We start from the raw sequence: 16,917 nt of genomic DNA on the forward strand, positions 1-16,917 counted from the left end.
CAAACTCAAATGCTTTCAGAGAGCAGGCAGGTCAAGTGCATGGCTGAAGTGGGTCAGCCAGAGAGAAGAGGTGATGGGGACTGTGACAAGGAGGACAGCATACCCCATCTGTTAGAGGGGGCAGTGCCACTCAGCTCTACCTGATTGTCAAAAGGGGGAATACAGGCCTAGTATTGCCAGATATTACTTTTCAAGAAAAGCTAGAAATCCAGATTGTGAAATCTCATGATTCTTATTGGCTGGCAGCACATTAAAAAAACCTTCTGTGTGGCTCAATCAAAACAAGTCTGCAGAGGCAACCTGGCTGGCTCGGTCATTTAAGCGTCTAACTCTTGGTTTTAGTTCAGGCCATGTTTACACTGTTTCGTGAGTTCGAGCCCCTCATCAGGCTCTGTGCTGACAGTGCAGAGCTTACTTGGGATTCTCTGTCACCCCCCTCTCTGCCCCTCCTTCACTCGTGCTCGCTCTTTCAAAATAAATCAATAAACTTAAAAAAAAAAAAAAAAAAAAAAGTCTGCAGACTGGATCCAGACCCACGTTGCAGCCTCTGGATTAAAAAACACAGTCCATAGCCAGGGAATAAGAGCAGGGTTGACTTGTCCCCAAGTGCATCAAATCCATTTCTCTGGCTCTTTTAACACAGTACCCCTCTAGCCAACAAGCTAATGAACAGACTGTATGCTGTGCTTGTTTTTAGCCCAAAAAGCAATTATCTGAGGGATACTGCCTTGACTTCAGTTTAGCTGCAAACCCTTTTGTATAGCCATCTATAATAGACCCTGATTTCAGAGGCTGCAAATCCATTTCCCACTAAACCAGAGACCAACTTTCTGTTAGAAAGAACACCTAATATCTCAGTGGAAGAAACCACCACAGTACAGTCGACACTGAAAGCAACTCACCTTGAACAGAAAGGTCAAAGGTCGCCAGCTCACTTTTGATCATTTCTTCACTGGATTTCATTTTGCTCTGTGAATTGGCCACCAAAAAGTCAAATTTGCTGATTTTGGGCTTTTCACTTTGAAACTCTCCAAAGTCATCTGCACATTCTTTGGGAGTGTCGTGAGAAGTGCCGCTGGAGGCCGGGCTTGGACAGGTGGCGTCCGGGCTTCGTTCGGCTGTAGGCAAGTCCTGTCTCGTGAAATCTTTATAGTCCCCACTTTCATATTCCTTTTGCTCACTAGTCTGAGGAATCACATCTTTAAAACTGGCAAAAGCTGGGAAGGTGGCCTCTGGAAGAGCATCTTCACTTGTGAAGGTTGTTACTCTGGAGAGAGAGGTCATGGTGATGTTTTCGGAACTGCCGAATGAAGTCTCTTTCTTTTGAAGAACCGAGGCAGCTGAGGAGGACCCGCTTCCTGCTGAGAGGACAAATGGAGAGAGTTTTCTGCCCTGAGACGCATCATCCCTGTCTGACCAGTCATAGCTCGTAAGTGTGCTCACTGCAAAATTGCTACTGTAGGTTCCAAAAGCAGCATATTTTAAGTCCTCTATATCTGAAAGGGAAATAAGACCCCACAATTAGAGGCAAGCTCATGATTTAGGCAAAATGCCCTAAACTCTGCAGAAGCAAAATGTCTAGCATATTTGATTAGTTTTATGCTATGCTGGAGTTAACTACATTTAGAGCTTGTACTAAAATTAAAGGAATTGGGCTATAAAATCTGATCTTTAAAAACCCACATTAGCTTTGAGTTGGCATTTATATTTAGTTACAGAGTTATTTTCTTTGCATATAAAGATTACTATAAAAGACAGGAGTATCATCTACCAACATATGACATGATTAGGGTTATTTGATAAACTGCTCACTTACAAGTTTTAAGATGTACTTACAATACCCCCTGCCTACAACTGGTGCCTTTTGTCCCAGCTTGGTTGGGAAATGTTCCTTTAACACACGGATGGACAGAATGTACATGACAAACTAGTGAAAAACTGACAATTTCTCAAAAGTAAAGTGCAAGTAATGTCACCTAACTTTTAGCCAGTTCTCAGGAGTCTCTGTCTCGCAAGATCGAACAATAGATTTTAATTAAGCAGTTACTTACCTAGTTGTTATTTTGGTCAATATGATGTCATACTGCTGTGATGGAGTATGAGGAAAGAAAAATCAACCTAATCTACTTTAGCCTCTAAAAAATAGAATCAAAGGTCTGGGTCCTGGTGGGCTCCTGTTTCTCCTTCAACTATGTATCAGCCCCTCATTAAAAAAAAAAAAAAAAAAAAAAAAGAAAGAAAAAAGAAAAGAAAGAAGAAAAAGAAGGAAACGCTGGGGCAGAAGACTCATTTCACAAAGCATTCTTAGTACACGTTTAGATCATCTGAGAGATAGCATAAAACACCAGAAAAAATGTAGGTTTTTGATTTAGACACAGCAGGGTTCGACTCTAGTGCTGCCACCTACTACTTGTGTGACACTAGGCAAGTTATTTAACGTTTCTTAACCTTGTCCTGCTCACGGAAGGGCCTGTGTTGTGTCGACTCCCCAGTAATGTGTGGAAAGGGCCGCCCCGCTCGATGCCCGCTGAGCAGTACATAATAGCAACATCTGTACAGCATAGTTGCCCCGGGCCTCCATTTGACATTTAGGTGCGGCTTTAGGGTCTACCATGGAGTTATCTCAGAGTGCAAATGAAGGGCCAACTCATCACTTTAATGGTCTGACAAGGGAAAGTTTCTTGCCCATTTTCAAAAAGCACACCCAGCTGAGGCCGAAAGCCGCTCGTGCGGAGTGCCCCGGTTTCAGCAGCGCGGTCTATGCAGCCTGGCTGGCGGGCTGAGTTTCATCCTGGTCGCTGTCTACGAGGCCGGAGGGCCAAAGGCAGACTCCCTCTCTCTGACGGCCACAAGTGTACTTTACAAGGCAAATGCTCACGAGTTTGGTGATCCAGGTTTTCCGAACTAAGTCAACAGGTGAACCACACTCGGTCATTTTCTCTTTTTTTCCTCTGAGGGTTAAGGGGCTCCTGCCATGTCCATGGCTCTCCTGACAGTATAAACCAAACCTCTCTCGCTTTAAACTCAAGTAGGAAAAGGGTACTAAATGAATAATAACAGTGGAAAACCCTAGATTACACAAAAGGCGAACCAGCCAAAAGCGGGTACCAGCTTTCATAGAACAGTATATTTTAAACCTCTGTGGTGCAAATGGTACCCTTTCAAATTTGGCTTATTGAACAAGAGGGAGACAAAGATTCAGGTGAAAACTGTACAGTTTAGAATGAATAAAACAAGGCTTCAGGCAAAATGCTTTCTTAATCTCCGGCTGTAGCGTTTTGTGCCTCCCACCCCCAGCTACTACTATTTAAAGGGATCAGAAGGTGCCCTGACTCCAGTGAGGGAAACTTCAATCAAGGGGCAGACGCAGTGACACACGAGAGTGGTCTTCAACGTGTGCGTTCAGAAAAATGTCTCAGAATACGGATATTTTTATTATTGGACCCTACCAGAAAGCTTTTTGGGGAAGCTGTATTATGAACTGCTTTAAGAATCTCACCTCCTAAAAGGGTAGCAATTTTCCCAAAGACTGAAGGTAAATTTATTAGAAAGTTAGGCTCTAGTTCGAAAACCACAATCCAGTTGCTATGGTAATAAAAAGACCCTTTTGTGCACTTATGCAATAAGAAAAAAAGGGTTAAAAAAACAACCAGAAATGATTGCAATATAATGAGGTAAAAGGCATTATAAGCAATAAGGGATTACCTTAGCTGAAGAGCTTTTAAATATTTTTATAATACTACAGATCTTCAACAAATCTTATTTTTATTAAAAATGAGAGACATAACATTTTGCCTTTTGGAGCAACTCACAGAAATGACCAAATGAAAGATTTTTTAAAAATGAATTATGTAAAAAAAAATCATATATAAAAAAAATGAAGTGTAAATATATAAGATATACCAAAATCCAGCTGATCAAGCTGGATACCAAAATCAAGGCTGGTTTTAAAAGTTTACTTTTGCTTATTTATTGGCCATTATTATGTAAAAAAAATTTACTGAAGTGCAATTCATTTGAACGCATAAGGAAATACTAAAACTGAATTACATAAGGAATATGAGAACATGGTATTCCTAAATCTTAGTATCTATAAATAATATTAAACTGAGTAGTATTTCCTGGCATGGTGAATATTAGTAAACCATTTTCTAAGAAAACTGTGGTAAATCAATTCACTGAGGGTAGGGTAAGCCAAGGAAATTTCTCATTGCCCATGATAACTGTTTTACATTTTCTAAGCAAATTACATGTATTATTGTATGACAGTCTTCAAAATATTAAAGATTCTGGGAGAACTACAACGTAAGTGATGGAAGCCCTGTCTACAAAAATGATATGGAATAACCCACACTTTGTAATCACTGAAGTTTCTATTGCTGGGTCTTCCATTCGATAGCTGAAGTTTGAAAATTGCAAAAGAAAAAGGAAAAAGAAAGCAGAAGGGCTGCAATAAAACGAACAGAGAATCACTACTGTATCTCCAAGTCTACAGGAGAACTCTTACTTAGGCTGTGCTAGGTTGAACTGCTATTGCACACAGATAATAGGCCAAATTGTGTGCTGTAATACAGGTATTTGTTTGCAACCAGGAATGTCCTATTACAGAGGCCAAAGGAATAAACTATGCTAGCTCCTTTCCATCATGGATCTTAAATCAAGACATGGATTTCTTGCTTATGCTGGCAAGTAACCCTATCAGTCTTTTCCATAACCTCTATTCAAATCCCTTCTGAACGGATGTTGAACACAAAAACAAGGTATTTCTTGGAACAAAGAATGTGAGCTGCCACAAGACACAAAGGCCATACCAATTCCCATGGACCTTTTCTAAAGCCGTAAGCATATGCCCAGATGATTACGTTACTGGCTTTTGAAATGGGGGTTTAGAAAAAGAAGAAAGGATACATGTGCAAAATCCACTATTCTCCAGTGTTTTATATAGCAATAAAAATGTACATCGGACTGAGGAAGAAATATCTTTTAATTTCCAATGCTGATTTAATCCAAACTTCACTTACCAACACAAACCATGAAATATGTGTACATTTCAACTTCTTTCTACCCCTGGCCCTATTCTGCCTTTACATTCTCTATTAACTATAAAACCTGGGTTGTGTCCTGTAAGTCTCAAATACTCTGAGAGTTATTGAAGAAAAGAGGAAAGTGATCACACTGTTAAGTATGACAAGCTACAAAAGGCTGCTGTATGATTGCCTTCTAGTTTTTCTAATTTGCACAGAGACCTCCCATTCTTCATTTGTACCGACTCACATACATCCAGGGTTTTAAATGATACCCATGCTATCTGTAAGCACCTTCAGGTTCCTGTTAGTGCTTTAAGTTCAATAAAGAAAAGCAGTTACTCTGTGGGTATTTTAAGTCAGAGGGGGCTGGAAGGCTAAGGAATGGTGTCAGGACATACAGCTGACCCTTGAACAACATGGGTTTGAACTGCATAGGTCCACTTATACATGGATCTTTAAAAATAAATACAGTTTAGTACTGTAAATGTATTTTCTTGTCCTTGTGATTTCCTTAATAACTCTTTTTGCTAGCTTACTTTATTGGAATACAATATATAATACAATACATGTGTTAACCAACTTTATATACGGTAAGGCTTCTGGTCAATGGTAGGCTATTAGTCAAAAGTTGTATGTAGACTCTGGACTGCACTGGGGGTCAATGTCCCTAACCCCCATGTTGTTCAAGGATCAACTGTATGTACAGCAGGACTGCTCATGGTCACCATTAACGATCTCACCAAATGAGCATAGAAGATGGCAATTACATTTAGGGCCTTTTGGCCATGCAAGGGAGAGAGCAGCACCCAGAAGACCCTCTTACGCACATAATCTTATCATGCTCTCAAAGCCACTGGGCCAACATTTTCCAAAACAACTTATCAAAAGAGTTCAACTGATGGAAAAACAAAGCTAGAAGCAGCTCTTTAAACATAATTTGATTCTGGGGCACCTGGGTGGCTCAGTCGATTAAGTGTCTAACTCTTGGTCTGGGCTCAGGTCATGATCTCCCGGTTCACGAGTTTGGGCCCTGCACTGTCAGTGCAGAGCCTGCTTGGGATTCTCTCTTTTTCTGCCCCTCCCCCACTTGTACTCTCTCTTTCCCAAACTTTTTTTTTTTTTCTTTTTTAAATTGGGGTGCCTGGGTGGCTCAGTCAGTTAAGCGTCCAGCTTCTACTCAGGTCATGATCTCACGGTTCATGGGTTCAAGTTCCATTTTGGGCTCTGTGCTGACAGCTCAGAACCTGGAGCCTACTTCAGATTCTGTGTCCCCCTCTCTCTCTGCTCCTCCCCCACTCGTACTCTGTCTCTCTCTCAAAAATAAACATTAAAAAATTTTTTTAAAAAGACTAAAAATAAATAATAAATAAAAATAATTTGATTCTTTGAATTATTTTTGTATTTAGCCCAGCTTCTTCAATACTGCCAGCATCCCCTTCCTGTTCATTTGCTACTTTTAAAAATCCATACAGATTTTCATGTGAACAACAGAGTGAATGTAGAATATGAATACACTTGTACATTTGCTCAGGCACTGATGTGTGACACCAGCACTAACTGGATTACTTTACTTGGCATGGGAGTAAACACAACAGTATTTGTTTGTTTGCTTGAACCTGTAGCATAGAGTTCTTCAAGTCTTTGTTGCAAGTTTATATTACCATATTATTAAGACTTCCTCCCGAAAAGTAATGTTACTCTAGAAAAATTAACTGCTCAGTTTATGAACGTGATTATGTTTTACACACAGTTCAGCCTGCTCAGATAAATGCAGAAAGGACAAAATAAAGCAGTCCCAGATGGACCAATTTAGCATTAGATAATTCCATTGACAAAGCAATTTCTTAGCCAAAGCCACCACAAGATTAGTCTCATACACAGCGCTGGAAAATTCTAAATAAAGGGTAGTTGGTATTATCACTAGATGGAGGCTACACCAAGAACTCTTTCTTCCAAATTAGTTAGCAGCATACATCATAATTAAAATGTAATATAATTTACACAAGGTTTCTGAAACCAAGTATTATCCAACTTTCTAAAGCATTAATTTCTGGAAAACACAGTAGTTTGAATGGCAGATTCAGCTTTTCTTTGCATTAATCTAAACATTACTTTAAAAAAAAAATTTTTAATGTATTTATTTTTGAGAGACAGAGAGAGTGAGAGAGACAGAGCATGAGAAGGGGAGGGGCAGAGAGAGAGGGAGACAAAGAATCTGAAGCAGGTTCCAGGCTCGGAGCTGTCAGCACAGAGCCCGACGCAGGGCTCAAACTCACGAACTGTGAGATCGTGACCCGAGCTAAAGTTGGACGTTTAACTGACTGAGCCACCCGGGTACCCCTCTTTGAATTAATCTAACCCCCAACATGCAACTTTTTTCTTTCTCAAATGGCCTATTGCAGATACTGTAAGTGATCTCTCTGGAATCCTCTTCAAAATCCTCATTTTCAATGGTTTAATTTCTTACTGCCTCAAATTCTTAAAAAAAGAACTAAAATTTCAAAATATAAGAAAAAAATGGAAACCATGGAAACAATCCTTTTTTCCAAGGTTTTTATTGGTCTTGGGTTTATGATCTAAAAAACAATAGTATTCCTAAGGTTTTTTGCTATTAATATTCTCTAAGATAGAAAAAAATATTTTCCAAACTTAGCATTCTCTTATTGCTAACTTTTGTGCATCTTTCTAGAATTATTTTCTCAAAAAATGAAAGTGATTTAAAGCTTGCTTTGAAGACATCCTAAAATCGTTTTAAGAACTTGCTTTATGGACTGTGAGCTTTATAATACATTCTGAAGTTGGAAAGATAACAGGCTCTACAAGTAGAGGGTGAGCACCTATTTCAGACCCACACTGAATTCAGACCTGAAGACTTCCTGATATTAACACTGAACACTCTCCATTACAAAGATTATCAATTTAAATTCAGTTTGCATGTACTGTGCTCAGAAGCCCATCTCAACACCATTTCATGATTTATTTTAAATTTACAGACATCTAGTTATTAACAGATGTATCCCCTGTCCCCAACACTCAACTATTAGATCTGTCCCTCACCTGCCCCTCTTCACAGTATAACTCCTTGTGGTGGTGGGCTCTGTGAGGTTTACTAAGCAATAAAATCGACTCCCATTTTCTCACTAGAAGAAAGGAGTAACTTTTCCCTATTACACAGTGTGTAAGGTTTACATTTATTTTTTAAACATTTAAAGTTATGTTTTAATCCAGTGCCATGTTAAAAATTTATATCAATGGGATTATTAGGGGAAAGGGCTAAACCAATACTTTCTTAGGAGAAAGGTATTTGAAGAGACAAAAGGGAAAACCCTTTAATCACAGGAAGTGCTATTGTTTTACACTTGATATGGACCAGGTATTTCTTTGGTCTAATCCTGAAAAAGTACAAATTACACACATCCCCACACTTTCAAAATATGCCAAAGAATTATTTATTAACATAGGACTTACAGATCACAAAAGAGAGTGGTACAGAAGAGCTGGAAAAGAAGTCATCAGAATAAGCATGCAGATCAGTATTTGCAGAGGAATATACCAAAGCAAGTTCGAAAAGGCACATTCACACAGAAAATGTCTAAATTGAAAAAAAGACATCAGAAAAGCAGCCAAAAAGAAAAAAATACTGATAATAAGGCGCTGATTAAAATACAACGATTTTCAATGTCAAAGAAGAGCTACTTTACAGGTAGGTAGGGAGCTACAGAAGTCTCGCTAACCCTTTGAGAGTGTCACAAATGAGGGTAAGCTCTTGCTGCCAACAAAACCAGATGATTGTAATGACTGCACATCAAGATGCTTTGGGGCCATATTAAATTTAGTGGTGGGGATAAAGCAGCCTAGATGAAATTATATTGCAGCAAGGGCTCAAAGGGTTAAATGTAATAATACACAGAGAAATCAGGCAATGTTATTATTAGTATTATCTACCTTCCATACAAAGAATAATTGCAAGAGTTAAAAGAGACAGTATCCCTTTCAGAGTTAAGTTAGGGTTCCTCAACAACACTAAGGTCCAGAGATAGCAATCTGCTAGGTTTTATTCTCTTTTCATCAGCCCAGTTTTTATTTCTCCAATGAGAAGTTATCTTTAACCCTCAGACCAAGAGAGCATGAGATACTGCAGTCAATGGGAGGATAAAGAAAAACCAAACTGCGTTGAAGAAGTCCCTGCCATTTACCTTCTACAGTACATTTATGCAGCAGTTTTGCCCAACAACAATATAGCCCATTGGTCAGACATCAACCCCTTGTGACAACCGCTCTAAAGGGATACTGCTCTTTCTGACAGGAGGTTTACAGATCAAAAAGAGGAAACAATCTGCTTTTAAGGATATCCTCAAACTGAAGAGACTTGGCTTGAACATTACAGGTTCCAAGCTGGGAATGTTCCAAACATACATAAAAGAACATGTGCACAGAAGATTATTTTCACAGGTCAATCAGAACAAGCTCAGTCAAAAAACCTCCCCTCCCCAAATAAAATGGAAAAATTTAAAAGAAGGAAAAAGAAAGACATCACAAACCTGATTAGACTCATCTCATAAAGACATCTAGCTTGGCACTATGAAAGAATATAGATTCACTTTCAGAAAAATAGCTTCTAATTAGTAACTTGAGAGTCCAGAAGGCTAGTATACATGTTATGAGATTTTTAAATAAAAATCAAATATTGTTCAAAAAAACAGAGCACTCTGCAACCAACCACGGTGGCTCAAGCAGCTCGTACAAAAAAGAGAAACAAAATCACCCTATCAAACAAAGAGCAGCAAAAAAATAGGAAAACGTCTGAGGAAAAGTACAAAAAAAGGAAGTCAACAGTCAGGGGCACAAGGAGCCCCGCAGACAGCCCACCGCCCTTAGACAAAGCCTCAGCAAGCCGCCACGGGAGACACACACGGTCTCTAAACACCTGCTCTCGATTCGGCACCCCATTTAAGGATACCTCCAACATTTCAACAGCCAAAGGACGGATGCGATTTTGTTTTCTGACTTACCAATGTGATCTATGCAAAAGCCGTAATACTCTTTAACATTTCTGCTGGAATCTGTAAACTTGGAAGTGTCTTACATGTCCCTCTCTAGTTAGAAAAACAACAAACTCTTCATATGCATAATACGTTTTCTAGAATAATACAGTAATATTGAGATAGTTCTCATTATTAAAGGCCACAAAATGGGTTTATCTTTCTATATAACGTAGCAAATAACAAAACAAAATAAAAACGAGGACACTTGGGAATCTAGATTTTATGTCAGGAAGTTGGACTAGAGAATAAACTGCTACATGTAAATCCATACAGAATTTAAAGAGGGCTCCCTTATAGGATGTTTTCAAACATTTTATGAGAAAGTGAGTAGTTACCCTATTCTACCATCTACAGATGTGTTACAATTTAATACTTTCAGTAATAGAGTTAACGCTGAAAACCATACCTGAACTCCACTAACGACTCATGCCCTCCTCCTTGCCAGACCCTGGCACACAGGACATCCACACACAAGCTCTTTCCATCCTCTCTTGCGGGGATGTGGCAAACCACAGTACGACTGGCTAAACTAATTTTTACTAAGACTTGGCCTAACAAGAATCAGTTCTGTCAGCCAAACAGAATACTATATTGGCCGCTGCCAAACAGACCCAAGAGAAGAGAAAAGGAGAGGAAAACACTGACCTCACTCACAGAAATGGAGGAACAGTACCCACACTGCAAAAGTCTTTATAAAATTCCTGGTGATGTAGGGTTCATTTAGCAGTGGATTTTTATGTGCCTCTAACACCAAGTTGGGGTTAGAGTTTGAAAATAAAAATATTTTAGCTATCCAGTCTAAGTTCCAGAGTATTCATGGGATCCATATATCCAAGTACCCACAGAATTGAATTTAAACACTGCTTCAATGGGACTGGCAATGAAGAGGTTATTAGAAATCCATTAAGGTTAAGAGCCAGAGCCTTACTCTACTATAAGTCAACACCCACCGAACCATCTTTGAAATCTACATCACCATTACCAGAGTAGTCTCACCAATTCCTCACCTGCAGCAGGAGGATGCTGGCCACTAACTGTTGGTAAATCCAAAGAGCTATCAGACATGACATGCTTAAGATCTCCTCCCACATCAGCCAGTTTCATGTCAAACTGAACAGAGAGTGCATCTTCAGAGTCCTCCTTGCCAACACTGCTGCCACCAATGGAAGGGAGATCCAAGGACTTCACTGAAGCAGAGTCTTCTTTGGTGTGTCTGAAAGCCACTGATTTCTCACCCAGAGATTTGTCTGAGTTCATGGAAGAAAATTTACTAGAGTGGAAGTCAGCAAAATCATCATCACTTTTTCCTGAAGGGGTATTATCTTTCAGTTCTTCAATACCCAGTCCAGATCCTTCCAGAGAAAGTTGTTTGAAGACATCGTATTTGGTGGACGTGGCAGCGGAGTTTTGTCCACTCTTCACTGTGCTGCTCGAGCTGCCACTTAGAGGAACAGGACTAGCCTCCTCTTTAAGGGCGTCATATTTATCATCTGCCTTTTGCTCAGATGAAACAGAGCTATTACTGAAAGCCATAAAATCTGCAAAGTCATCCTGTTCCCCAACAGATGCTGGACTAGAATATTCCCCAAAAAGGTTGAATTCTCCAAAATCATCAGCCAAACTAGACATCTTAGTTGATGCCAGTGCTGTCGTAGCTGCAGCAGATCCTGTTGGCTGTGGCCGTGTGGAAACAGATTTGGATGCACTAAAAGCAGCTGAAAAAGATAATGGTTTCTCGCTGCTGCAGTTAACTGAGGAAAACATATCAAGGTCTGCTAAGTTCAGAGGATTCTTCACTTGTGTTTGTTGTTTCTGTTGTACAGCTCCTGAGGGGAAGGATGCTGGAAAAGTTTGGTCTTTTGTTGGTGGCTCTAGTGGTGATAGACTATCGGCAGTTTTAAAATCGGTGAAACCGTCATCAGTGCTCGCAGATCTGAATTCTGCAAAGTTTTCTCCTGAAAGAGAAAAATACGGCAAAATAAATAAGAATGCTGAGCTGAACACCACATGATGCACAGCATATTAAATTACAAGCATACTTTTAGAGACTTGCCCCTCACTAGCTTGACATTATTCAACCGCAGCTTACACCCTACCAAAACAGCTCTTTGGACACTACACATCTGTTTCCGTGCCAAAGGCTAGTGATGCCAAAATAAATAAAAATCAAACTGAGAGCACCTAACCATGTCAGTTTCGTTTGCTCATTTTAACGTGATAACGTGTCCTAGTGCCATACCCTTCAAGTGGCCAAAAGCACTGCTCTCAGGACTTTTTTCTCACTACAGCCAGCTGGCCAAGCACACAAGAGAAGAAGAAATGGGTGCTGGAGGTTCCTGAAGAGAGAGACATTAAGATGATCCTTTAAAGATAAAATGTTTTACATGGTGATCAATCAGGAAAAAAGTATCATGGGTGCTCTAGTGAAGTATTACGAAAAATCCTGCATCTAGTATTTAGGATGTGAAACACCTTGCTCAACTAGGTACTTCAGGCATACTGTTAGATAATTAAGTGGTCTTGCTCAAGTGCGTGGACGCATTAATTTGAAGCTAACTTTGATGAAAAATTATGAAAAGGTATCTACTTATTTGCAAAGCATTCATTCCAGCTAAGGACACATTTTAAAGTGGCTTCTCTATATAACAAATAAGCCGAATCGCACAGAAAAAAAATCTGTGAGCACTTGGGCTTATCTCGAAATCAGCCATGTCACTGTACCAACTAGTATTTACTCTTATTTATTAAAATTCAAAAGGATTTGAATAAATACCAACTCCACTATTAAAAATTTCAAGGGACAGTATTTAAACTTTATACTGTGCTACTCTGAGAAAGGAGTTACTGAAATGTTTTTCTTATTATTTTTTAGAGAAAATAGGTACTAATGTATTTCTAATAAATAATTAAATAGACTCAGTTAAGATGTTGATAAAAATCTGAATCCATGATTCTAAACAGAGTTTCTTTTCTTTATTATGAGAGTGACGTTATCACTCTTAAGTATGAGGTTAGGAAGCAGATGATCTCAATTTTTCTAATGGTGTCTGAAGGTCTTCCATAAAATCTACTAGATTTTACCAGGTAATGAAAATCAGAGCTAAACCAAATATAAATATAGCTACACCAACATCACTTATTATTTAAAAATATTAATGCTATTCTAAAACATAGGCTGTAATTCTTCATCCATTTTTCAAATTCTATTTGTCCCTAAAAATGAGATATAGAGACATATGAGCCATAAAAGTATACTTCAAACCAAAATCTGATTCTTAAAACTGTCATTATAATAAAACAGGCTTTAAATATTTAGTGCTTATAACACGATACATACTTTAATAGAAGAAAAAAGCATAGGAAACAATGGAAGCTGATTTTTCCTCTTAATCTGAGACTTAATTCACCAGCATAATTTATCAACACAGAGAAATCTATTTAATATTATTAGGGAAATTTTAGAAAGAGAGGAACAGCATTCATAATTTCTGTATTTTATGTTTTTAAGACATACCACTAATAAGACTAAAGTCAATTTCACAAATTGACAGGAGAAGCAGATGTAAAACTTAAAAAAAAATTACCCTGTTTTAGGTAAGTATATCACTGATAATATTTGTATCATTTCCCTAAATGAAAACGTCATAAGCAGCCGATTTTGTCAGTCTAAATTTTTGATGTGCTACTTTGAAATATCTGTGAAATTGACAAGTTTTGTTTTGTTATTTTTAAAAAGAAATCACCACAGCAAACTAAACTTACTGAAGAATTGTAAACGTTTCCATTAGAAATGTAAGCTGGGTGAAAGGGTCAAAAAGAGATAAAATGGGTGGGTTTACAAGTTCAAAAGCAACATGAATTTGGGAGCAAATAAATTAGTTGCAGTCATTGGAAGCTTGCATATCAGAGGGTACATTAATCCTCTGAATCCTTCTGAATCCTCATAAGTTCCCCTCTCTACTTGTCACTTTTTACGTCTTAAAAACATTTCAAAAGAGATCACATTTGTCATCAAAATGTAAGCAGTACCTTAATGCTGCTTTTATAGTACTTTAGTAACAGAACCCCAGATTGTTGCTGACATTTTTGTTGGTGTGCTTTCATTCCTGACTTAACTTTAAGGACTTCCAGTAGAGGTGCCAACTTTTTGTTCATTTTAGGAGAATATATTTTATTTTATTCTCGTTAAAAATACATCGGCCTGAATGCATCAAGTGTGTTGGTGTCTTAGAATTTACAAAAAAATCATATAGTGTTGTGTTCAGAACTGTGCGTTTCGTAGGTTACTAAGTGACAGAGCTTAGTGATATTTCCTTTTTTCCCAGGAATAACACCCCTATGATATGATCATTAATACCACACTACACAAAAAACTCTGATAGTAAACCATGCTCTTTACTCCAAACTCACTTTGGTCCAAGAGGTGATGAAAGAACTGCTAGGAGTCAAAGACCAATTAACAAGCCAAAAGCTCCTCTAGGGTTTTATCTCTGTACTCCTAGTGCCTAATATAGGCACTGAGGAACAAAGTTATTACATCCTAAAGGCTTGAATGCAACAGAAGGAAATACTTCTAGAACCTGACAGCTATAAGGGATTGAATATTTTTATTTTTTTCAGTGTTTTATTTATTTATTTTTGAGAGCGAGAGAGAGCGAGCACGCACACACGAGAGCATGTGCACGCGCAGGGAAAATGTGGGGTTGGCGGTGGGGGGGGGGGGTGGAAGGGGGGCAGAATCCCAAGCAGGCTACCTGCAGAGAGCCCACACGGGGCTTGATCCCATGAACCGTGAGACCATGACCTGAGCTGAAATCAAGAGTGGGACATTTAACCAACTGAGCCACCCAGGATTCCCAAGGAATGAATATTTTTAGGACAGGTGGATTTTTCCTTTTTAGAGATATTTAAGTAGTACACTTTTTCCTTGAACTTTTACTCCTACATTACCTTTCCTACAATCTCCTCTCATCCCCCTCCCTTGGACAGAAGGGTGACAACAAATGAGTGAAGGATATTCTAAATTTGAGCATTCAGTACACAAAGACAGTCCCCAGGAAGAAATCCTCATGAGAGTATGCAAATTTCGTAGCATGCGCAGTTAAGCTGTGAAGGACATGATTTGACCTATGGATTATTTAAACCCTACACATCCGGTTAGGATTTAACCACAAACATAACTTTCGGTCTTCACACATACGGTTCTTAAACTATCATTCTGTATTCCCTTCTACTCTCTTTAAGCCCTTCTATAAATCCCGCTTACTTCATCTTATTAAATTATAGCCACGTTTGAAAATCTTGAAAAGACTGGTTGCTGCAAAACTTCTGCACAGTCCACAGATCGCTGCACTGCCAACAGTTCCAGTTCTTGTTAAACATTAAAATAACTGAGGACAGTCACAGCCTTCCATTTGATACAGAAGTCTATCCGGGCTTGAAGGTTTCCAGTGAAAGGGAACATAACTAGCTTCAGAAGAAATTGCCTCAATTTGGAGTTTGCCCTAAATTTTAGAAAAGAATTTCCAATAACTGAACCATATTTTGTTTCCTTGTAATTTCCAGAGGCACAAAGCCAAAAAACCTCACCCACACAATATAATAAAGACATGTTCAGGAGTGTCCCTGAAAGAATCATCAAAAATATCTTTTATTAAAAACTGAGGGGCGCCTGGCTGGCTAAGTCAGAGGAGCACATGACTCTTGATCTCCGGCTCGTGAGGTTGAGACCCATGTTGGGTGTAGAGTTTACTTAAAAATAAATGAATACAATTTTTTAAAAATTGAAATTTATCCATTTAAGGAATCAAAAACTTACCTGAAGTTTTACCCTCTGTTGTCTGTTCAAGTTCTCTGAAAGCACTGTATTTATCACCAGGCTCTATGATGAAAAGACAGAGTCTATTAAGAATACGAAACTTGAGATTAAAACTCAAGGAAATAAGGCAGACTGGGTTAACTGCACATACTTGACAAGTGGTGTAAGCATTTTATACATTTCTCATAAAAGGCCACCATTAAAAAGGTTTACATTCATAGGTTACATTCATAAGTTTATGAACTGACAACGTGTTTTTACCTCCAAATGGAATGTTACTTTCAGAGGATTTGTCAGCTGCAATTCCTTTAAACACAGCATACTTATCCATCGAAGCTGATGCTTTAGTGCCAGGAAGGGGCATCAACAAAGAAGGGGCACTAAAAGGGAAAATGAAATATTTCTTAATGACTAGAACATTGAATCCTTCCCTTATCATCAAGTAGGAGCTTAGAATTAAAATGGCAAGTAGGTACCTGATTAAAATTCATGGTTCCCTGCCTTAAAACTCAGAAACTATATATATTCACCACAGAGGTTTAAACCCTTTCTCTTGGGAAAATATATTGAAATACCTCCCATGTGAGAGGGATTATTGATTATTGATTATTTCAAGATTTCAATCAAATCTTGATTATTTCAAGATGGGTCAGACCGATGCTGACCATCTAATCATCTTTGTAAACCACGAAAACAATTGGAATGGCACTGGAAATAGATTCTCATAGAATGATGACCTCCTAGAATGTTAACTTAAGGTCCGTAACACTGGAAAAGTAAACTGTTCCAAATATGTAAACCCAATATTTTAGAGTAAATTATGTTAACCTTAGTACAAATCATTCTTTAAAATGGGTTCAGAATGCAGAGGTGGAATAGTTAAGATAAAAATCTATTTATGAAATGTTGTTCAAGCCAGGATGTAAATTGTTCTTATTTGATCTTACTGCATTGCTTACTGGCAGAAGTTCACACATCTGATAAACAGCGGTGGAGTTAATACAATTTACATTTTTACAAGGATCAC

The 16,917-nt window shown here is 38.5% G+C and overlaps 1 protein-coding gene across 16 annotated transcripts in view; it reads right to left on the reverse strand.

The window, feature by feature from the left end:
* The window catches only part of SYNRG (synergin gamma), an 85,773-nt gene that overhangs the window by 22,532 nt on the left and 46,324 nt on the right, over positions 1-16,917 (reverse strand). For 12 of the 16 annotated variants that reach the window (XM_019423998.2, XM_019424010.2, XM_019424006.2 and 9 more), the window contains 4 exons: positions 16,152-16,270; positions 15,891-15,953; positions 11,080-12,027; positions 903-1,496 (listed from right to left, as the gene is read on the reverse strand). In XM_019423998.2, coding sequence (XP_019279543.2) covers positions 903-1,496; positions 11,080-12,027; positions 15,891-15,953; positions 16,152-16,270 — 1,724 coding nt within the window. The remainder of the gene's footprint in view (positions 1-902; positions 1,497-11,079; positions 12,028-15,890; positions 15,954-16,151; positions 16,271-16,917) is intronic. The other 4 variants (XM_019424011.2, XM_019424002.2, XM_019424012.2 and 1 more) reach the window with 2 other exon arrangements.

This window comes from Panthera pardus, unplaced genomic scaffold, assembly GCF_024362965.1.
Source record: "Panthera pardus isolate Hobbes unplaced genomic scaffold, ASM2436296v1 HiC_scaffold_3, whole genome shotgun sequence".
NCBI lineage: Eukaryota > Metazoa > Chordata > Mammalia > Carnivora > Felidae > Panthera > Panthera pardus.